Here is a 24,957-nt window from a genome sequence, read left to right as displayed (position 1 = left end):
TTATAGAAAAAGTATATACACGCAGACACACATATATATAATGATCATTTTTCTTTCTGATTACATTACTGTTGAAAGTCTAAAAAGCTCAAGAATCCACAAAGAAAAAATCAAAACCGTCTACATTTCCACCTTCTGAAGATCATGGCTAGTTACTAGAAAGGGGCTCAAGGAAGCCTTCTGAGGTGCTGGAACTGTTTTGCTGCTTGATTTGGGTGCTCGTTACAAAAGATGCATTCACTTTGTTAAAATTCATCCAGCTGTACATTTTGTTATGCTTTGACAAAAAATAAAAATCTATATTCATTCCATTAGTCATGTTCAGTTGATGCACTTGAGTATCTGGGGTGATAAGTATCATCCGCAGAAAGAAAGGATGCCTTTGTCTCCCCATTTGGGAATAGTTATACCTCATTTCTTGAATTGGTTCCAACTTCCAGAAATATGATAAACAAAAGTGGTGACAGAGGCACTATTGGTCTTGCCTGGCTTTCGGAAGGACGCCTCTAAGGTTTCAACATTAACAGTGATGTTGGTTATGGGTTTAAAAGAATCTTTTATCATGTTACATGTCTTTCTATTCCTATTTTACTAATAATTTTAACAGAAATAGATGCTATGCCTGGGTAGTATGGGTTCTAGGTATGTTTGTTGTGAGTAAATTGGGATGGAGGGGGGTTGATTTTAGTAAGCTTTGTCGGGGGGAGAGGAAAATCCGCATCAAGATGAAAGAAAAAGTATTTGTGCAGAGAAACCGACTGGCAAACCATTTCGCTTAATTTTAGTTGTCTGTTACTCCTTTTCTATCACATGCTTCCGTTCTCTTTAGTACAATCATCTTGAAAGGAATAATTTTAATTATTCAGCTTATTATTTATTCAATGAAGTTTTAGATTACCTAATTTCCGGTTGAAAACAGCAGAATGGAAACTTTTGACCTTTTCTTCTTACAATTAGTTTTCTTTAAAAAAAACAGTAAATTTGTGAACTATTCCCTATGGGTCAGTGGCTCTCAATAGAAAATGTGCTCCCTATTCCTGACATATCTGCCACAGAAACATAAGACATAGTGAACCTCAATCCAATTAACTGCACAACTCCAGACTGAGCTGTTATTGCCTTATTCAACCTCTGGAACTATTTTTTTTTACAGATATAACTATGGGTTTAATAACAAAATCAGTTACTCCCATTGCAAAATCATGACAGACACAGCGAACTGCCTACCTAATATCCATTTATCCCTTCTTCTTTACTAGCAGAAGCTTGATTTTCTGGGAGTGGCAATACGCCCAGCTAAAATACCTGCCTCCCAGACCCACTTGCAGCACTGGGCAGACACTGCTATTTACGGTTTATTTGTCAGAAGTCACTGGCCTTTTAGGAAAATTTTCGAAAGGGTATGGACAATGGGCATGAGGCTTTGCCCTCTGCTCTTCCTGTCTGGAATGAAGATGCCATCCTGGAAGTGCAGCAGCTGTCTTCCCCTCAAGTGGATGAACGCAAGATGTGAAAGATGGCAGAGTAGGAAGGCAAGGAGTCTATGTCCTCAGTAGCACCTTTTCCACCACACTGACCATGAATCACTTACCTCCAGGCCTATTATTATATGGGGTGGCGGGGGAGGGGGGGATGCAGGGGTGGAGACGGAGCCTGACTTGCTTAAACCACCGAACTCAGCGTTCTATTACACGCATCAAGAGAATATCAGGAGGGGTGTTCCCAGTAATGGTTAAAGTGTGACATTCACATAAGAATTTATCAAGCTAGATCTTATTATTAACACTAAAAGATCTAAAATGAACCCTCATTTGCTTTATTAGTTAATAGTTAAAACAGATAAGTCAGCCACACACATCTATATACACAGAGAAACACGCATACACAGCTCTGTCCACAAACACAAGCCTTTCAAGGCAATCAAATACTATAATACATATTTAACATCGATTGAATTAAAAGTACTTTCCAGAGTAAATTATCTTTTTTGCTACATTGTGTAGAAACACTATAGACCGAGTGAAAATGTGTAAACTTCGGTATAGAAACAAACAGCCTCTTCAGAGAGCTCTTTCGGGATGAAAACAAATAGCCTTTCAATGGAAGCAAATGACAATTATTCCAGAGTGTGAATCCTCTCCTCAACTAGCTGGCCAGTAGGTAAATGACCAAGCACTCAGAACAGAGAATCCTGAATTTGGCATATCATATTCTGACTCTGCTCACTATTTGAATGGCATTGGACAGAACACAATAACCCCTGGGCCTCAGTCTCTTCATCTGTAAAATGGGGACAATGCCACCTGTTCTACCTATCATACAATGTTGTTCAGAGGATCAAATAATATACGGAACATGAAGCTTCTTTATAAACTGCAAACTGCTACACAGATGAGGGCAACATGATTATGATTACCGTGTAAACATGAACTTATCCTTAATTATCTGGGAGGTAACTATATAGCACATGAATTTTCAGACCCAGTGCTTTTTCCTCTGCCCCTCATTGACTGTTAGCCATTTCATTAGCACTAAAACAAATGAAGCAGGGAAAATGCCAGAAGCTAAAGCTCAGAAAAGACCTCCTTGAAATTAAAAAAAAAATTATAATAAAAGTCTGCAGGAGGAAGGGAAGAAAGCAGGGAGAACAGTAGCTGAAGTAAAGTAGTTGAAACGACAAACTAAAACCACAATGTGGGGATAAAGAAGTACAGCCCTCCATTTTCCCTTGAAAATGACAGGTAACTCACCCCTTTAAGAAAATAAATTTCTGTGGACTCAATATAGTTGCTCGCTAATTACTTAGCAATAGGCAGAAGACAGAGTAATAAAAATACCCTCTAGAAAAGGCCACTTGGTTTTAGAGCAAATAAACACATTTGCCCACTAGGATATTCGGCCCCGTCATCTCACATGCACTGTACTACCTTGTAGGTTCCGGGGCTTCAATCACAGCCCTCCCGTCTCCTCCACAACCAGCACGCCCTGCCTGCAGCCACAACAGGCAAAGAAATGAAGGGGACCGTATCAATCTCACTAAATGAGCCCTGCATTTTTATGGGAGCTTATAAGAATGCATCACGGCGGAGGCAGAGACAGCCTTAAAGTAGTAGCGGTGGCAACAGATGGGGCGTTCAGGACTATTTGCCAATGGGAACGGCATTAATGATTTGAATTATTAGAGCACGAACCTACACCCTCAATTAAGTAAAGACTTCATAAAGAAAAATAAATGTGGGTGCCTTTCCATGAATCCTGAAAAGAGTCAGAACATCAGAAACACCGCGTTAACACGCTTTATTGCAATGACACAGCCACAAAGCCTAAAAAGCACCACCCTGCTGGTCCTTGAAGGACGCCATGCTGCCTGTCTATAGGAATCCCCGCTCTGCTGATGCACCGTGGCTCTACCTTGGTGTCGTTACCCTGCATCGTACTGCAATGACGAATCCAACTCCAAAATAATAGTAATAATAAAAGACAGACTGAGTGCAGATAAGGAAAGCAGGCAAGGGCACATGGTATATTATAGGTAGTGGAAAAGGCGGAGTATGTATACTGCTTAACTCATTCTTCAGATGATGGTTGTTGTGAAAACATCTGTGATGGATTATTTCCTGCCACGTCAGCTTTGGAGGGGGTACCACGCAGGCCTGTTTTTTTTTTTTTTTTAAAACAGGGTAAGATCCACTTGTTAAGTCTGTAGCTCCTTTCCCCAATCCTGGTTATAAAAGTCATAAAAATTATTAAAAGGCAGATGCATTGTAGTCTGATTATGCTTTTTTATATTTTTTATGTTAAAAAAACAAAACAAAACAGGATTCTTTCCACCCGAAGCAGCCTCTTTGCTGAGTGGGAAGTAATGAACAAGCTTTGCTTTAACTGCTTCTGTCTGGTGGGGAGTCGGGTCTGGGGTAAGTTAGGACTTCCTGGAGAATGGCCCCAGCTGTGGATGGGGAAGTCCTGTCTACCGTGTGACGACGTGTGCCCTACCCTGGGTTAAGAGGCATCCTGGAGAAAATCACTTTCAGCAAAACACTTCTCAGGGAGTGTTTTCCATGTTGTTAGAACACTCTGATATACCATTTATTCCCCAACTCCCTGAAGAAAATTCTAAATGTACAATAGCTGTTACCTAAATTGCTGAACCATCCTCTAAGGAAGCCCTGGTTTTCCCTCAGAGGTTTTTTGTTCTTTGTTTTTCTCCTAAGGAGGATGCAAATCCAGACTCAAGAGCTGGAACTCCAAGGGAGTTTAGAAGTGTTTAGAAGTGTTCAATCTCCCTTTCCAAATGAATGTGGAACATGTGGTTTAAAGAAGAATCAAATTATTAGTCAGTCCGAGGTACTGACATCTCTGGTTTTGACTGTGCCTACTGTACTATACTTTTACCTTACGGAAAAGGGCCTTCAGAACACAGCCTCTCTTGATCCAGCGCTTTCTGTTCATTAATCTAGATGCTGGATGCCAGCACTGCATGTCCCCAGAATAAAACAAAGATATTAACCACCTTTTGTGAGCCAAAGAAAAGTGTCAGGCCAGATTTTTTGACAGGATGCATTTAATAAGGAAAAGACCTGGGATGGGATCCTGAGCTCACCAGAAATCCTGTCTCAGGTGCTGGGGTCTGTGTGGCTGATAATACGCAGGCTCTGTGGAACGCAGTCCACAAGATGAGCGGTGCTCAAGGTGGAGAATAACATTAGTCCTCAATAGTTCTATGTTTTACAATAGGAATTAATTAAGCAGTAAACCGTGACAGGACATGCATCATGGTATCATAATCACAAGCCTCAGCTGCATTACAAGGCAAAAGGCCAAAGACTGAGAGCTTTCAACTGGCCTGGGAATGCAATTAGGGTGAAACGCTGTGGGCCCTGGAGTGCCTTTATGCCAGGTTAAAAATTCATAGATATCACTCTCTCCCTCTAGAACACTAAAATTATCCACTTCGATGGAATTCTCCAGTAAGCCACCTTCCCTCACAAGTCTTTCAAAGGTCAAAATAAAGGACAGTGTGAAATTAGGAATGCCAATGACACCCCAAGGTAAGACCCTGCCCAAAAGCCTAGTATCCTCGACTCACTGGTTGGCTTTCCTGGTGAAGGGGTCCCAACCCTGACCAAACATCTGTCTCGCTCTCCTGCAAGACGCACTATTTGGGCCCAACTTGTGCTTTAATAGCTTTATTAGACAACTGCTCCACAGTGGTTCAGAGCTGGTGTTCGGGAAAGGATGGGAAAGTCAGCTAATAGATTTACCATCACCATTCAGGCAATTAGCCCCAAATAATTGGTAAGTGGCAGGCTGAACAGTTTTCAGTTGCACAGAAGAAAGCTGAAGAAAAATGCTATCAAAATACTAGAATATGTCTTAGGGTAAGCCACTCAAATCCTGCTCCCCGACCCATTACGCACTTAGATAGAAATGCAACAAATGCAACTTATCCGCAATTAAGAATTATAGGTCTACAGTCTTTTGTTCAAATCTGAAACTCTAGAAGGGTTAAAAAGCTTATCAGACCAATCAGGGAACTTGGAAAGTTTGAGAGTGTGTATTTATAGATTTATGCAAAAATGTACACAAAATATAAATGTGACCATCAGCCATTAAACATTAAAAAAAAAAAGTAACCCATACACAGCTGGGGTAGATTAAGTACTAACTTCAAGTCATTTGAAAGTAGTAAAAAAAAAAAAAAAAAAAAAAAAAAAATTCAAGCAGCAAAAAAAGCTACAAACCCACCCTGGAATTTAGAACCCAACCTTCTCTTTGGGTGTTAAAGAAAAATTATTTTATCAATAGCCACTGTTAATGCAATGGAAGCATGTGCTGTAACTGTATGAAAACTAAAAACCATCCTTCTTATCTTCTCAAAACATCAAATTGTACTAATAGAAGTTTCCCCACTCTACAAGTCTTGTACAGTTGAGTTCATAATAATAGAATGTATGTTATACAAGATAAGACAAATGAGGAAAATATTTATTTTCCTTAGAATAGCATTGGCAAAGGTTACCAAATTGAATCACAAATGTTTACAGCACTTGACTGCAATTCTTATCACTGTTTTCCCATGAAACCAGAAGCCTGGCCGCAAAGGTTTCTGCATTCCTACCTTCCCCTCCCTCAGCCCACATGACAGCATCAGACGGCTGAGGGATCAGTATATTCCAGCATCATCACCTCCCCATGTGCCCAGTTTTCGTTGTACCGTGGAAGCCCCAAAGCAGACTTCTGGGCAGCCTCGGAAATGAACCCCCCCCCCAACTACTTTGCAGGTGGCACTGGGCCAGTTCTGAGAGTGTGGGGCTTTCAGAAGGCCACCTGGCGTGGCCTCCAGGTGCTATCACACTAGCCCAGGACAAACTAGGCCTTGACGTTTCTGGAAAGGGTTGTGTTAAAAAGCATTTCTCACCTGCTGCAGAATGTGTCTTTCCCTCAGTGTCATCAACCTTCTGTGAAGCTCTACCAGTTCATCTAGGTATGCCTGAAAGAGAACGGCATCCCCCCAAAGAACAAGCACTTTAAGGAAGCAGTTCAAAAATAAAAGGATAAACAAATAAGAACATACAAGCAGTGGTTAGAGGTTCCACATTCTACCCTCTACCCCAGGCTGTGTGGGTGCACTGCCCAAGGCCTTTGCAGACCAAATCTCTCTTGGCCAACTATTAACTTTTCAAGCCAGCTTTTTATTGATAAAAAGGGCAATTCTTGCACTTATTTGCTCTCAACAAGGTTCAAGTGAGCAGGTTCACCCTCTCCCAACAACGCCTCTACAGAGAGAAGGGGAACTCAATGAAAAATTGTGAGTTTAAGTGTATTACCACAGTCTACACTCTTTTTTTTTTTTTTTAATCTATTCTTCCATCTTAGAAGCATTTTAACTAAGAGAAAAAAGCCCAAGTTTGACTATGGAAGTACTGATGCACATTACCAATTATGTCAGGGCAAACTGAAAAGAAAAAAGCCCTCCTGGTCCCTCCTGGTCATATCTAACATTGTTAGTGAACAGCAAGTAACAGGACAGAAGAATGTCTTATGAAAAACAGAGGTCACTATCCAAATTAGCATCTGCTTTGTCAAGAGCTCCCCTGAAAAGGCAGAGGTGCACCTCCATATGCTCAGACTCATGGTCTTTGTTAGCATAAATGCCTGGATGTTCCGAGTGCCATTTGCAATGAAGGCAGAAGAAAGGTCTGTGAAGCATTAGCCAGGCCCGCCCCTGCAAAGCACGTGAGGACCCTGCCCACAACGAGACACAAACCCCCAACAGCCCTTGAAGTCAGATTTTGGATGCGTGACTGCACACTTGGGGAAAACACACTGCACTGGGATCGGATGTCCCGCTCACTTAAGTCTGAGATTCCTTAACCCTCCACCTGCACCACAATTCTCTCACCTCCCAATTCAATGTGCCTGAAATCCCTTGGCAATAATGGATAGCATAAGGCCAAGCTTAACACTGGAGATATAAACAAGACTTGGAAAATAAACTACAAAGCATTGGGAAGAAGTGTTTGTCATTTGGAGGTTTCAGGCATTTCTGATGGAGAAAACGAAAGGAGAACCAGCAAGGATGATCAAGGGAAACACAAAGAAACAGAAGAGGGTCGGTGCTGGAGCACTCACAGTAATGGACTGGACACCTACCTTGTCACATTCACCATTCTTTATTTGCTTATCTGATTTGCTTTGCTTTATTGGACTTTTCACTTCAAGAATCTAGGGATCAAAGAGAACACAGTTAAATTTGATTTCTAGCAATTCTTAGCTAACCAGCCACCTAAACGAAGGGACTTAAGAATGAAATGTCACAGTGCTTTGTGACCACCTAGAGGGGTGGGATAGGGAGGGTGGGAGCGAGACGTAAGAGGGAGGGGATATGGGGATATATGTATATGTATAGCTGATTCACTTTGTTCTAAAGCAGAAACTAACACACCATTGTAAAGCAATTATACTCCAATAAAGATGTTAAAAAAAACAAAAGAATGAAATGTCACATAATAACATCACTTTCCAAAGAGCATTTCTCCTCCATACATTTTCTTTCTTCTCCTCTAATCTTAACTTTCTCTGGGAAAATAAATTACGTATATCTGAAATGCTGAGTCAGGGCAACAGAACTTAAAAAAAAAAAGGTGAAGATAAGGAAATTGATCTAAGCTTCCAAGGCTGCTTCTCTTTTGTGACAACACTCTCAAACATATGTACAGCAGCTGAGTTGTAGCGGACTACAGTCCCCTCTGGCAAGAATATTTTCCTTATTCATTCCGTTGTTTCAGCATGACTACCAGCGCTCGGTACACTAAGGATGATAAGACAAACACTCAAATACCCTTTTTAGCACCTGACTTTCAGATTCTAAAAAGTACTCACTGGTATCCACTAAACTGAGGCAGCTTTGGAAATGAAGGTAGCCATCGGTTACACTGGTTGCTCCCAACTTGGGATCCTCCCACTCAAGAAGTAAAGAGCTAGGACTATCTTCTGTATTTCAAGAAATGATGTGTTTACCCATGATAAATATCAAGTGCCTTTCCTTTTATCTGACCCAATGGTAGCTTAGGTTACGAAGAGCAGTTTTGCATACTGTTCAGACTGTTGGGAGCTACGTTTCTAATTAATAAAAAGGAGAAACAAATTATTACTTAATAAATACAGTTGATTTATTAGAATTTTCAAAATTGAGAATTATGAGGGAAATATTTTTAAATGGCCCTTGCTTAAAATGGTTGAGAACCACTGAAATTATTGATGAGTGTTTACAAATGTATATAAACATAAAAAGCAAAGTAATTTGTCTTTTTCATTATATCCTCATTACCAAGTGAGTTATTATAACCTGAAGCTAATATTAAGGAAGAAAATGCAAAATAAAGGAGATATTTAAGAAGTCTCACATTCCTACTGCTCTTCTTTTCATCCATTTCTGCTTTAACAACACACACACACACACACCACTCTCCAGTTCTGTTCAAAGGTCTACCATCTTCCAAACACAAAGAAGATTTTTAAAATGAGTCCACATTTATTTTGTAATTTAATTTGTAGAAAGAGCATTGATTGGGCTCAGAAACCCAAGTTCAGGTACCAGTCCCATCATTCATCATTTTTGAACCTCAAAAAATGAGATAAAATGAGAGAGATGAACAAGGTAACATCCAGGTTCCCATTCAGCTATAAAATTTTCTACTACTAATAAACATTTTACCCATTGAGGATGACATTCTAGAAAAGACCAAATACTTCTCTAAGGGTACATATTCCTTTGAATTTAGGAAAATGTGTAAGTAAGAAGTGAGCTCCTAACAGAATCTTGCCTGAGAATAGCCTTTATTTCCTCATTTTTAACATTAAGATAACCAGAAGACCAATGTGACCAGGCTAACTTCAAATACAATACTTCTGGCAACACAAGGAAATTACTTAATCGCACAGGCAAAGCAATAGTTTTTAACATGCTTCACTGTAAAGGAAACCAAACACTCCACTACATTCAGAATTTCCTTCTCTATTGTTGAAAATGAGACCTCAAGGGAACACCGGCGCTGAGACCTAGGAGTAATTAGGTCAGTAGATGGCACTCCTCACCAACTCAGATCTGGGGCTGGGCCCAAGCAGAGCAGATGTGCTGCGATTTCAGGCAAGAGGGAAAAACAGTGGCTGCCTGCCTTGTGCATTAGAAAACGGAATTTTGTTCCCATCATATCCCACCCCAGAATGCCCCCCTCCATTCCAGGCCCCAAGTCATTGCCCTCTGGGGGCCAAGTGACTGAGAACTCTCTATTTGCCATATAGAGCTGTTAACTAGGTTGAGAGAGTTCCACCACCTTCTCTTCAAAGCAGAAAATAGAACATTCAGGGCGCTGAAGTCCCACCCTACACATTCCGTGAGTGCTACAGCACAGAAGGCCCAAATACATTGAAATCCTAGTTTCTTTCTTCTGAAGCTGCAGTGGCAGGAACAAAAGCCCCGGGTGTCAGTGATCCGCCTCGAGTTACTGAGTGGCTGCCCAGAGAGGGCTCAGTTAATCTTCCTGCTTTGATCTCTCCCTGCTCCAAAATAAACAGCTTTGTCAAAACCTCATTCTGAGAGCCGAGCCATGCTGAAGACAATTGTTTTATTTATGATCATTTCTTATCTTTAAGGAAACGACTCCAGAATAGAAAAGTACGGCACCTTGTCTTCCACGGGCTGATTTCAAACCAGTTTAACTGGATAGACTCTTTTATTTCATTCAACATGCCTTGCAGGCTGATAGGTGATTTATGATATTCTGAATAGTAACTCAGGTCCCATGGATCGCTTCCTTCCTTTAAGGCCCCCTCACCTCCCTCCCTTCTACACTTTCAGCCAAAAAGGATCTGGAATTTTGATTTTGTTTGAAATTCACATAACAAGGTTTGAAGTAAAAAAAAAAAAAAAAAAAAAAAAAACTTTGGTTAAAATGGCACAGGATTATTATTCCCTATTAAGCTGTATGGGAAGAAAAAGCCACCCAGACTGCTGAGATGCACCATTTATGCACGTGGTAGTCTCTGAAAATAGAACTGTGATGAGTTGCACTTCTCTCCTTAATCTGAGTATATGGCTTGAGAATCAAAATTTCAAGATTATTATTTTTCTGTATTCCTTTGTGAGGACTGACAACTCAATTATTCAGCAGATGGGTTCTCTACTGATGGGTCTTTCATGTTAATGATCACTAGTAGCTCCTAACAATACTCAGGTTAATTACTTGCTTTGTTGACATGTGGCTCTCTCTCTGCTCACTTTTTTCCAAGAGTTAGAAAATGTTTGACTCAATTAGCACTTTCTCTCTTCCCTAGTCCCTAGAAGATTGAGAAAAGGTAAGGAAAACACAGCTTTGTCTGATAATTTACAGAAACTTGAGAGACCATTTATCAACCTACAGACAGAGAACAGCCAAGGGATATGGAAGAAGAAAACTCAAGAGTCTTCTCATGTCAGAGTTTGGCCTTCCCAGTAGGTTTTCATCTATTTTATGTGAAATTTCAGATCATCATCATCATCACTATCTCTCTCACACACACACACACACGACTAAAAAGCACACTCCAGTTGTAAGACATAGGTCCAAAGAGGAAAACACCCTGTGGTACATTTATTTCCTACCCTAAACTAGTTAAAAGTGAAAGCATATGGACCTCCTTATTATGCTTATAGGTGTATGGAGAAAATGACATATCACTGAGTACTCCTGACAGACTGATGATTCACATGTGTGAAGCTACATCTGTCAAATAAACATGTGCCAAGGAACTAGTGGTATGCTATTTAATTGGATGAAGTAATTTTTACCCTTTCTAGATAGATGATACCATTTGTTTTTGTTTTCATTCTGCTAGACAGGTTAATAAAAAAAAGTCTGACAAAGACTCTAAACCTTTCCCTGAAACCAGGGCCAGCTCAAGACTGCCCGTCAGGAAGGGATTAGGGGCAGTTCTGTCTGCAGGGCAAGGTGGGGGCTTGTTGGAGCTGCATTTATTTACCAAGCACGGTCTTAACCCTGACTAGAAAATATGCTGAAGGAGACTACTGTGGGGTACAAAAGCACACCCTAATGCCCTTCACTCCTGGCACTGCCACTGCCCAGTAAGTACCCTAATTTTAACATACCACCCACTGGAAGCAGAAATTAGGCCTATATAGGTTTAAACTGGATATAAAACTATATTCGAGGTCTGAATGCTATTCTTTTGCCAGCTCGTACTGAAGCACACACTTATAAATATAAGAAACCCAAGTAATCTAGTTAGCCAGCCCAGGGCTCTTCTCAACTGAGTGGCAGTGACGGTTATGCCCATTGTCCTTACTTTCCCCCGAAACGCCTAACTTGGAGTCACACTGGAGGTGAAAGCTGGCTGGGCCATGGGCATGGCTGGCACTGGAGGTGGGGAAACACATGGACTTCGGGGAGTTAGGATAAGGAAGAAGAATGCACACCTCCTTGAATGGCCAGTCTGTAATGGATGATGAGGTTGGGCCTGCAGTCACAGAGAAATTGCAGTTGAACTGTAACTGGTGAGGTAAAGAACACTGATATTATTTCTACTTAATAATGGAGGCTTTAAGTTGTAGATAAAACTTTATAAATGAGGAATTTTAAATTTTGAGAGATTTTTGCTTATGCTTTACACAAAATTTAAAATGAAAAAGGCTTCAGCTATAAAATCACAGTTTCCCCATCAAACAGAGATCACAAATTCAAGGGCAAGTCTATTTAAAATCACAGGTAGGACACCTGTGAAACAGAATAATTTTACAAAACCACATTTCCTTTATTTTCAAGTTAACATTCATACAGTAACTTGAATTAAGCAATTACTGTAGAGGTCATGTGGAATCTGTCTAAACAAAGAAATAAGAATAACATGGTAATAGAATATCAATTCAACGCATAATGACGGTTTTACAATACTTGAAAATAGTTTATTTTAGCAAGTATTTAAAATAATCATTTGTTTAACAAAAGCTCTTCATCACAGCTTTCAAAGTTCTGCCTAGACCTTATCCAAATAACTATATTCTGAGTTGATCATCAAATTCATAAGCTTTCCTTTACCTTGATTTATAACAGCAATGATAATGACCACTGTTTACTGTGTATTTTATAAACTATTCCTTACAATCCCAAGTGATAATCCTTTTTCCTGGATGAGCACACAGAGGCAGGGCACCTATAATAATAACCATCTATCATCAACTGTTTGCCAAGAAGGTATGAACAATGCCTCATGCCCTTTACATATATTTTTTGTCATCCTCCCAGTAACCAGCAAGGTAGATATTAATATCCCCATTTACAAATGAGGAAACTGAGGATAAGTTAAAAGTTATTTTCCCACCAATAAATTATTGTAAATTAGTAAAACAAAGAACCAGGCTTTATATTAGCTCCAAAAGTCATATTCTTTCTTAGTCACTTAACAGCCTACTTACAACTGAGGGGGAAAATATACAGAAATCAGGAGTAAATGGGCAACACTTTTTGTCACCATCCAGTCCTGCATCTAATTAATTAACCCATCCAACGGAACATACTTTTCATGACAACAGAAGTTCTTTTACCCTAACTATGTGTTTATTCCTAAGGCTGTAGATTCCCACTTATTTGCTATCAAGGGGGACTTTGTTTAAAACTCAAGGGGTGAAAAGTTTTGCATGCTTAGTAAAAATGATCAACCTCTAGTTCTGCAGAATCTTGAGAAGTGCAAACCCAGCAACTTACCTGGTTGTTGTTGGTTTTTAATAAGGGTGGTGGCGGTTCGTGATGTAGGGGTGAGGAAGCAGAACTGCTTTCACTATCGCTGCCATCACTTAAGCTAACTCTGAAAAGAAACAGAGAAGTCATATGCGTCATTACAGACAGTTCCTGAAATATCCAAAGAATTAAGGGCAGAGAGTAAGGAATCCAAACACTAGTCACTGTGAACTTGTCTTGACTCATATAACCGCTACCATGTATTGGCGTTTTACTTTGTATCTGGAATAGGGTTAAGTGTTTTACCCACTACTTCTCATTTACTAATCCCCATTTCACAGATGAGGAAACTGAGACCTAGAAAGACTAGGTCACTTACCTAGCGTCACAGAGGTAAGAGTGGAGGTTCTAGGATTCAAACCCAAGCAATGGGACCTGAAGCTGGTGCCCAGCCAGTATATCTTACTGGCTTCATTTATTCATTCATCTCCCTGTTCCAGCTCCATCCACCTACTATCATAAGCAGGTCACCCAAGCTTGCAGGTTAGCAAAATTAGACAGTTCACAGGTTACTACCTTTTTCTCCTTTCCCCCAGCCTATTTGCTACAGGTGAAATTTTTACAAATATGGCTAAAATACAGGCTGCAGGAGTGGAAATAACTGCTAAGAAGAATGTGGACCACAGCCCTGCAGGACTGACAGCTCAGGGTGACATCTGAAGATGGGATGTGTGAAGCCCAATACGATAGACCCATCACCAATCATTTCCATAGTGTAATGATGCAAAGCTGACCCTAGTTCTGATACAACAATTCATTGGAAATACACCACAGCAACATGAACAGACAGTGTGTTTGGGATAACTGCTTTAGAAAAATACAATATCTTTCAACAACGAAAGATAATAAAAATATCACCTCCTCCCCAATTTTTTCCCTTTCAGAACAAAATGGAATTTTCTTTTAGCCAGAATAGGAGATATTTCTTTATTCTACTCTGTTGAACGTATGCCCTCTTTTAGAAATGTCCTTCAGTGTTTGCTCCCTCTCCTTGGTTATACAGTAACCTAATATAATATTCTTCTCAGAAACAGAAGATGCTTTAGAAATCAGGATACTTTTTCTTTTGCCCTAAATAGGCAATCACATTCCAGCTCCATAATATATTCAGAGAGACAAGATACAAGACAGGAAATGAAAAGGATACACTGGGACATCCTTTTAGCAAAAACTGATGGAACTTGTTTTTCTTAACTAAATTGCATTAATGAAGTGTTCAGTTGAAGCACTGCTTTAAAATGCTTCTTGACTGAAGTGGCTGAGTATTTAAACTGATTAAACAGTTGAGACTTCACAAGTGCAATGAAGATCAAATGTTATGCTGGCGGGGACTGTGCTAACACCACATGTCAGGAGGGGAGAAAAGCCTTTGCAACAACTGTGCATCACGTCGGCCAACTCACAAACGTGTACCATCTGACCCGTACTGATTCAGGGGACGGGGCAGGAAGGGGGCAGGCCACAGCTCATCACAGAATATCGAGATCTTCTATGTAACAATAACTTGGGAAAGTGTCTAAATAAATGTCTAAGCGTCATGCATTTTTCACCAGCTACATGTAAGAGCAGCCAGTGGTCAGGATGTTGGTTGTTATAAAGATGCTCCTCACCTACAAGTTTCAGTCCATCTTTAGGTTTTTTTTGCCCTATCAGTTTCCTTCTTGTCAGATTAAAGACTTCTAAAGGGAAACATTATAAGGCCAAAGCCGTAAGGTTCCTCATTTTCTCCTATTTAAAAGGAATACAGATGGGTGAGTTTGGGAGACAAGGCGGAGAAAGAGATATTGAGTACGGCCATAAGGAAGAATCGCTGAGAGATTTGATAGGGCATATACTCTAAGGAGCCTCTTCTCAAAGGACACAAAGGAATTACCAATTAGCAAACATATGGTCTGTCCAGTATGGGTTAAGATCGCATTCTTTATAGGAATTTTAGGGTAATAGATAATGGGAAAAGATTTAACGCAATATATTATAAATGTAATTTTTAAGTTCAAATAGATTCATACTTTTTCTACTCAAAACGCATTAAAGTAAGCATGCCCATTTGTTTTCCTCATGATAAAGAAATAAAATCCTCAAGGCAATTTCAAGTTGACTATTAATTATAAGTGACATGAATTACCATCTTATAATGTAGAATTATGCCTCACCGCATTAAAGCTACTTAAGGAACCTAACTGTCAGCACACTTAAAAGGAATTTATTTTCTGGAAAACACACAGGTGATCCTGGTTTTAATTAGGTCACACACATAATTCATTGAAGCCAATTATGCATTTCTAACTGCAAACAGCAAACACATTTCCTCAGATTCTGAGCTACCTACAGCAATGGATCTACACAAATTCTTCAAATGAAAGCAGAGTTAATTTCAGCAGCCAGTCCTGCCACCTTGGCATTTACTTTGAAGAGCAAAGACTTCTACTAGGACTTCTTTCCTATAAAATTTATGGAGGAAAAGCCTCTCCTTTCTGAGAAAAAAGAATAAATAGTTCCCTGGAGAAGTTGCGTAAGCATGCCAAGGTGCTGCAACTTAAAAAACGAATGTGACCACTTACTGCTATTGTTTTTGGCGTTTCACACTTTTGCATGTGACCATTACTGCCATTGTTTTTGGTGTTTCACACTTTGGCTGTGGTTATACTATTAGGCGGAGTGAAAAGGTGTGATTCCATTACAGGGAACCTCATTCCTTCCAAGACACTCACCTGCGACTTCGGCTGCCTCCTCTATTTACAGGTCTCTCCATTTCGGAGTCATTGTCATTATCCTCTGCCTCATCTGATTCCTCCTCATTGTCATCGGAATGCAGATCTTTCATTATAGACCTTAAAGGACCTGAGTAATGACCACGAACCACAGGCAATCAAACACACTTAGCCACATCAGACACAGAGGAATGCTCACCAGCACAGAGCACTGGTTAAAAATTACCACTATCATATATATTTATACAATTTACATGACAAATTTGGTAGTTTCTGGAATGCAACCTCTGCCAAAACACTATTGCTTTCATAACAGATGCCCGAAAATGTTCTTTAGAAAATCTCTATTTCCTAGGGATTTTTTTTCTATGCATTTTTCTTCCCTAAGAAAAATCACACCTAAAAAGAAAGATCTGTTAGTAAATTGAATGTTTTGTTAGGTTAATCCGTGTATTGAAAAGTTGAGACTAATAAATCACCATGGTTGTAACTTGTTCTTAGCAATGCAGCCTTTGTGTGGTAGTTTTTGATCTATTAAGGTTTAGCTGTTCCTTTTATTTCAAGGTCAATTTCAGGTCAAGCAAGCATTTCAGTCAAGTTCAGATTATAAAGTATTTCAATTCCATGGTGTAATGTCCTATCTCTGATTTTATATTGATCTTGGACACAAGGTCTTGTTGCAACAATTTTGTGTAGCCAATTTTATTTTACTTTTTAAGAAATTCCTGGCAAAATACTGGCATGTATTTACATAAATAAGACCATGTAATAAATCAGGTGCCCAGAATATTCAAAAGAGTGTCCAGTATTAGATGGGAGAGAAAAATCAATTCAGATTATTCTAGAATTGAAAAAAAAAAAAACAGAAAAAAATGCATAGCGTGGCTTATTTTCACCGTACTACTCTAAATGTGATGAAAACAAAATAGATATTTCTAATCTTAACAGAAGAGATTGTAAAGGCAATCAAGAAAGTGAGAGAGGCACTTTCATTCTGGATTAGCCAATTCCTAAAGTCTAATCTGTGATAGGACTATCTGAGCTATCATTAACTCACTTCTAAAATAAGTATTGACTCTCTGTAATCTCACATTCTGCAAAACCTAAATTTCTCTGCTTTTATAATGGGCCTTTATCTTTGGAAGTCAGTGGAACAAAAACTCTGAACACCCAAAATGAACAGTGTCTTATTTTTTCCTGGAAGCTTAGCCTTAGCCTGAACACACACAACAATTTAATCCTTTTCAAAACATACAAGGCCATCAGGAATGCAACGTGGTCAATGAAAAAGGCAATGTGTGACATGATGCTCAGAAACAAATTATTTCTTGACACTATCTCACTTTTCATGTTAAAAAAAACCAACCAAACAAACAGAAAAAAGGAGCCCACTTTTGAAGAGTTTCCACACATGAAAAAGTGGAACATATATTTAATGTTCCAGTTTAAATTTTTTAATTAAACTTCTTTATTTTGAGTTGAGTAGAAGAAAATATATTTTAAAGACAGCAAATTAACACTCACCACAGAAAAAGGTCTACTAATCTGTAGAAAAATAATAAAATGAAAGATGTCCAGGAGGGAGACTAAAAACCTATTTCTCTCTGTCAAAGTCTCTCAAGTCCAGCTTTTGCTATTGTATTTCCTTTGGGAACTCCCTGGAATGGGCTGTGTCTATAATCCCTTTGTAAAATGGGACTCTGATGGCAGGGACTGGAAAAAGGGCGATTTCTAAAGGTCAGCCTCATACAACAGAACAATACTCAAGTGCATTCCTAGGGGAAATAAATACAACTGCATAAAAGCCAAGTTATCATTCAAATAATAAAACAGTAGAAAATAGGCCATAAATCAACTCATTAAGGTGTTATATGAGAAAAATGTCTCCTAGTTGGCCCAGGAGATGTGGATACCTTGTTGCCTGGTCTGGGACGGTGTGGAGCTGGAGCTGGAGCTGGAGCTGGCAGGACTGGGTTGTTCAGACTTGAAAGAAGAAAAAGTTATCATCAATAAATGTACAGGACACTACACGTCTAAAATTAAAACCACTATTGTTGCTCAAACATATTTTACCCCACAGAAACAGTCTGACACTGTGTAAGAAAAATGGGTATAAATTGCCTTATGTCAAAAACACTAACACAGGAGAGTCAGTGTCCTTTTCATTTTGCCCATCATATTTTTATTAGATGCAGAAACAAGTATAAAAACTCAGGGATAAAGAGGGAAACACCTGGGTGTTACAGGAGGCAAGAACCTGGCTTTGATTCCACTCCTATGTTTACTGCTATCCCGATCTCTTTCTGAAAGATACCTTGATTACCCTTTCTGCAATGTTTGATTGACTCAACTGGTTAAAACATAGTGGTAATGAGGCCAAGGTCATTAGTTCAATCACATTATGAGCCAGTTAATTTCACTCTGGTCCAAGGCCATGACCCAACTCTAACCCCATTCATCCAGTTCACAAATAGGAGACCTGGCCAAGTCCCACAAATGAGTCAGGGGAAAATGTTCCCACTACTTAAAAAAACAAAAAACAAAAAATAAAAAAAACACCCTTTAATTCCACAGCACATTGATGCAGGGAAAGAGCATCATATACACACCCCACTCTCTTACTCTCAATGCATTCCCTTCATCCTTCAGTACCCAGAATAAATTTCCACATCCTCCTTGACCTATCAACTCAGAGTTCTCATCCTTCCCCAAACCCACTGAAAATATGGATCATCTGTTTGCTTAGAAGATATGCAGCAGTATCATTCCACCTCCGATGTGTATGTCTTTTCTTTCTAGCAGCCTGCGAGCACTTGAAAAAGCAAGGATTGGGGCATTTGTCTTGTGCTGCTTGTTATTCCCTCGTACTCAGCAACATGCATTGCATACAGCAGGCGCTCTCTTATCTGTGACTGGCGGCACATTAGGCCCTCTGGTCCACCATCTGCCAGTTTTTATGAGACTTTATAATAGGTAAAGATGGGAAGAGAAAACACATGGACAGAACTGTGCAGAGAAATTGATCATGCCATCCACACACTTGAATCTTACATATTTAAGGCCCAGTTTAGTTTAAAATAATGTTGATAAATTTGGTTGAAAGAGTGGACCATTTCTATTCCATTTCTAATGTGCTCATAGTTTCAACTACATACTCATGTTTTGTTTTTCTTAATTAATTAATTTATTTCTGGCTGCATTGGGTCTTCATTGCTGCGCCCGGGCTTTCTCTAGTTGCAGCCAGTGGGGGTTACTCTTTGTTGCAGTGCGCGGGCTTCTCATTGCGGTGGCTTCTCTTGTTGTGGAGCATGGGCTCTAGGTGCATGGGCTTCAGTAGCTGTGGCACGTGGGCTCAACAGTTGTGGCCTGCGGGCTAGAGCGCAGGCTCAGCAGTTGTGGCAAATGGGCTCAGTAGTTGTGGCTCGCGGGCTCTAGAGTGCAGGCTCAGTAGTTGTGGTGCACGGGCTTAGTTGCTTCGCGGCACGTGGGATCTTCCTGGACCAGGGCTCAAACCCGTGTCCCCTGCATTGGCAGGCGGATTCTTAACCACTGCGCCACCAGGAAAGTCCCCATACTCATGTTATCTGAGAAACATCTGAGGTCTTCTCATGGACAGGAAACATCTTTCTACTTTGCTCAGTGGGTGACTACATTTATCACGGCCACGTGGAGGACAAACAGCACAATCAGAAGCCACTCCATGAGGATGAGAATCTCAGTTCAGCTCGTATTACAGTTTCTCACCCCTGGTTTTTTCATCTCCCCTCTCAGCACTGAACCCACTACTCCCCCCTCTCCAAGCAACACCAAGCTCCACAGACTCAGACACAAGGAAGCACTTTCAGGCATTCCTAATGCACACTTCACATCCCCAGGCTGGATGGGAAAACAGGTGTCAGTAATCTACCACTCACCCTGCAGGAAAAGAGCCAGACGGGATCTCTAATGAGCAGCAGGCGGCCCCCCAACCCATCACCACTGCGAGATTGCCTTGAGATTTGCAGTACAATGTCTTACTCACTGCTGTTTGCGGCCCACAAAGGAGAGCTGGTGGACAAGGACAGAGGCCTGTGGGAGGTACCCTTCATTTCTGTCAAGTGGCTTTTCCACTGTCCAGTCACTATGGTGAGTCACACAACTGAAAGGGCACGCAGTCAGCAGCGACGTGCAATGCCCAGCTGCAAAACATTTCTCCCGTGGTCCACAGAGCACTCCCTTTTCCTCTCGAAGTTGCTCTTTTCAGCCATGAAAAGTGTCTGCAAATGGTATTATTTTGATAGCTCTGGAAACCATTTGGGAGCCAAAAAAAGAGGTTTCCTTATAGTGAGGGGAGAGAGCTCTAACCCCCATCCTGCCTGGCCAGTACGCGTCGCACTGGACTTAAAGGAGCTGTTCTGCCAGAGCTATTTGCTGAGAGTGACATTAATTAGGATCAAGAGGACGGTGGCCATCTCTCCAACTACCCCATGCTAAATGTGACCCATCTGTCTCAAGCATCATGCCAATGCCCGAACCAAATCTGGAGGCAGCCTTCTTTTAGTTTCTTAACCATAACAAGGTTAATAATGCCGCAGTTGCTAACCATCAGGAAACTGGCAAACAGTAAAAAAACACAATACAACAGGAGAAAAAGGCTTTCTATGCAATGTTTGTCATTAACACCCTGACTCTTCCACCAAACATTCGAGCAGGCTTACAGTAGAAGACACATTCATTCAATGAGAATATTAAAATGGAAAGTTGAAAGCAACAGAAGTGGATGGAGGAGCATAAACTGTTGAATGATGGGCAGAAAATTCCAATGTCCAGGAAGCTTTTTGCAATCAGGACAAGGACTTGTAGAATTTGAGAGCTGAGGAGACCTCTGAGATGACTGAAAGGAGTGATTCTCATACTTCCTTGAGCATTAGAGAATCAACTGGAAGACTTGTTAAAATGCAGACCCACCCAGGGTTTCTGATTCTCTAAGCCTGGGATAGTGATGAGAACCTGGATTTCTTACAAGTTCTTAAATGATGCTGCTGCTGCTGTTCTGAGGGTCAGCCAGACTTTTGAGAACCGCTGACCAAAGGCTCAGAGATTCATAGCTGTGCATATTCATCAGAACCAGCTGGGTGGATTCGACACATGAGGAGATTCTGATTCAATGTTTGGTGGGGTGGGGTAGGGATGCCAGGCATGTTTATATTTTAAAAGTTCAACAAATGATATTAATGAAGACCACTGATATTCAGTTGATCACTTCTCTTTTTATACAGGCAAAAAACATGTTTTTGAAAGAATCTTAATTTTAAGAAAGCGTAAGAGTTTGCATCATGAGAAAAAATAGAACTTACTGCTCTATCCAGAGGTAGTATCCCTGCGTACTCTTCCAAGTATTTGGCAAGAAAGCACCCTGACAGAACATGGTTACCAGTAAATAAAAACATTGATGAAGCATGTACAATTGTGTTTTGGTGGATGGACCTTCAACTAACCTAAGCTGACCAGGACAAAATTCAACTAGATGTTAACTGCTCAAAAAGCCACTCTGCTACTAGATGAGGCTGACACAGCCCTAGATTTTATCAAGTCCAACAAAACAGAGCTGCAGCTCACTTTAAGTTTGTATTTAAAAAAAAAAAAAAATCAGATTTACCCCCCAAATATACAAGTCAAGGATGACTATATAAACTAGGTAAGGTTGTGTGCTTTACAAAAAATATTCACCATAAACAGGGCTAGATTAAGATTTGCATAGGCCCTAAGGATTGAAGAGATTATGGTATCTTCCTTTTCCCTCCCTAGGTATGCCAAAAACTAAGTGCAGGGAATTCCAATGAGGTTCTGAATTTTCCCTTAATTTAAGACTTGTTTTTGAATATCAAAATTCTCCTCACTAAAAAAAATTTTTAGCTTCTTTTTGCTGATGCCCTAAGCACATGTTTAGCTGATTTACTGAGTAATCACACACTAGACATGAAGTTTCTTTAAATGGTGTGCTCCACAGTGACAAAACTATAGGCTTAAGAATCTCAAATCTATTGCTCACTAATATATGTTTTGGGGAAGAACACTTAAGCATTAGTTTCCTCAGAGTGAGGGCACTGAACCTCACGTAGAAGCGATAATGTTAAGTTGATATAATAAAGTAAAAACTCCTAGCCCACTGCTGTTACAATGGCAGCTAATCAATTCTTAGTTGCTCCTATTATTTACAATAGATCACAAACTCCTCTACTGCCTAAAATAAGATATATCTTTACTACCAAAACAATGGGCCTACCAAGATTTGCAATGCAATCTTCAACATTAAATGGCTATGCAAAATCATTTTGTAATGGATTTTCTACAGAGGATTATTTTTGTCCAAGACAAATAAGAAAAACTGCATGTTTACAACTCCTAGAAGTTAAGTGCTTCAAACAAGAACACCTGTCAAGGCAGGTCACATGACAGGACTTATAAAATCTGCCATTGTTCCTTAAACTGGGAGCAGACTTCCTCCTTAGGTAATCAGAAGGCAGAATTTCCATCTTTTCTAATGGGCAACTATATTTATGAGCAAAACTTCAACTTGATCTTTAAAACAATAAATATAAAGAAAAGGGGGGAGAATTATATATACCTTTATTCAGGAGAAAGGAAGAGAATATGGTGTAACTAGTTAAATTATTTTAGACACATTGCTACCTTTTTTCACAAATTTCTATTTTGTTTAGAAAATGAAAACACATACCCTGTGATAAAGATCATCTTTTCTTTGCACAAATATTCAGAAAGACTGTGTCAAGGATGAGTACTAATCAAAGAAGAAAATACAAATGTCATACACTTTTAAAAGACTAACTCATTCATGATGGATATTAACTAAATTAATGTAGCAATCATTTCACAATACATACATGTATCCAATCATTATGTTATATACCTTAAACTAATACAATGTTATATGTCAATTATATCTCAACAAAACTGAAAGAAAGAGACTACCTTGGACTTCCCTGGTGGCACAGTGGATGGGAGTCCACCTGCCAATGCAGGGGACACGGGTTCAATCCCTGGTCCGGGAGGATCCCACATGCTGCTCGAGCAACTAAGCCCACGAGCCACAACTGCTGAGCCGGTGTGCCACAACTGCCTGCATGCCTGGAGCCCGCACGCCTGGAGCCCGTGCTCTGCAGCGGGAGAGGCCACCGCAATGGGAGGCCCGCACGCTGCAGCTAGGAGTGACCCCCGCTCGCCGTGGCTGGGGAGGGCCCAGGTGCAGCAGCGAAGACCCATTGCAGCCAGTAATGGATAAATAAATAAATAAATGAATTTATAAGGAAAAAAAAGAGAGACTACATCATTTAGTTTCTCTACTATAAGAAACTGAAGATAATCCCACTCAACTTTCAAATATACATTTGATTTTAAAGAAAAATGACCTATAACATCCGTTCCATACAACTGTGTAAAATGTTCTTCATCCTATGAACACACTCTTACCAATTTCTGTTAATAGGTAATATATTGTGATAGCTATGTCAATTAAAGGTAAGGTCGAAGTTAAGCAAGGAAATAAGTATTAAAAGTTATAAAATAACACTTAAATTTAACAAGGTCAATGCAAGAGTGAATTGTCAAAAGGCTAGAAACAAGAGAACTTTTATTTTCATTTGGTTTTACATTAATAACTCAAAATAAACATGCTAAAAGAACAAAACCTTATTATATAGAAAGGTATATGAGAATAAGATTGGAAAAATCAGTCAATAACTCTAACCTCTTAATGTATCTTTGTGTAGCTCTATCATAGTCTTTATTTCGTATGTTCTGCCATGAGAAAGGCAAGTAAGTACTATGGACTACACGTGCCCCCACCCCAAGAAATCGTATATTGAAGTCCTAACCCCCATGTGATGGTATTTAGAGATGCAGTCTTTGGGAGTAATCAGGTTTAGATGAGGTCATGAGGGTGGGGTTCTCATGAAGGGATTAGAGCGCTTATTTAGACAAGACACCAGAGAACTTGCTTCCTCCTTCACCCCTCCCATGTGAAGACACAGTGAGAAGGTGGCCAGCTGCAAGCCAAAAAAAAGAACCCTCACAGGGAAACCAAATCAGTCAGCACCTTGATTTTGGATTTCCCAGCGTCCATAAATAAATATATAAATAAATTCCTGTTACTTAAACTACCCAGTCTATGGTACCTTGTTATGGCAGCCAGAACTGACTAAAATAGAACACATTTTTTAATCTCCATTTTACTGATGATGAAACTGAAGCAAAATAAAATTAAGTGGCCAGTGGGTAATATTTATTAAGTGACCGGTGAGATGGTACAGAAAAACCCGAATGAACATTTTGGCCAGCCCAATAGGTGGATTACAACCAAGTTTTGTGACTTCTAATCCAGTGCTCGTTCTACTACACCTATTGACCTTGAAAAAGTGCTATGAATTTAAAGCAGGGTCCTGAACACACTAACACCCTTTTATAACACTAGTGTCAGGGAACAAAGTTTTCTATGTCACTGTGAAACTGAATATTCTTCTGTCTAAGGGACATCTTGTGATCAGCACCCAAAGCAAACCAGTGGTAAGACAAAACACTTCATCCCTGGGTCTGAATGTGTCTGTATCAACTGTTTCTAACATTCGTCCAATCAATACTACAATGTATTTTGGCTACTCGCCTCTCTAGTACAGTAAGTTTTGTTGTTTTAAAAAAAAGCAAGTAAGTTTCTCCTCTGAATTTTCCTGATCCTCTGGACATTGGCAGTGATCAAGAGGACCAGCAAGCACATCAGGCAACACACTACAATCATTTATTTTATTTGCCTTCAAGGGTGATCTACTCTCTTTTCCCAACCCTTCTATACAATTCCCATAAACTGCAGGGGTAAAAACAAAAAAAAACCAGAAAAACAAAACAGAATTAATGCTTTAAGTAACCTGTCAACAACTCTTTCTTTGAAAACAAGGTTTAAT

The 24,957-nt window shown here is 39.9% G+C and overlaps 1 protein-coding gene across 3 annotated transcripts in view; it reads right to left on the bottom strand.

Moving 5' to 3' along the window:
- Window positions 1–24,957, bottom strand: part of MLLT3 (MLLT3 super elongation complex subunit) — a 250,271-nt gene that overhangs the window by 695 nt on the left and 224,619 nt on the right. For 2 of the 3 annotated variants that reach the window (XM_057549239.1, XM_057549240.1), the window contains exons 6-11: window positions 17,917–17,986; window positions 16,004–16,133; window positions 13,260–13,359; window positions 11,975–12,049; window positions 7,654–7,725; window positions 6,419–6,490 (exon numbers count right to left, since the gene is read on the bottom strand). In XM_057549239.1, coding sequence (XP_057405222.1) covers window positions 6,419–6,490; window positions 7,654–7,725; window positions 11,975–12,049; window positions 13,260–13,359; window positions 16,004–16,133; window positions 17,917–17,986 — 519 coding nt within the window. The remainder of the gene's footprint in view (window positions 1–6,418; window positions 6,491–7,653; window positions 7,726–11,974; window positions 12,050–13,259; window positions 13,360–16,003; window positions 16,134–17,916; window positions 17,987–24,957) is intronic. The other variant, XM_057549241.1, reaches the window with a different exon arrangement.

This window comes from Balaenoptera acutorostrata, chromosome 6 (assembly GCF_949987535.1).
Source record: "Balaenoptera acutorostrata chromosome 6, mBalAcu1.1, whole genome shotgun sequence".
In the NCBI taxonomy this organism is placed as follows: Eukaryota; Metazoa; Chordata; class Mammalia; order Artiodactyla; family Balaenopteridae; genus Balaenoptera; species Balaenoptera acutorostrata.
Note: the sequence above shows the minus strand (reverse complement) of the source record. Positions and strands in the feature narration are given on the sequence as shown.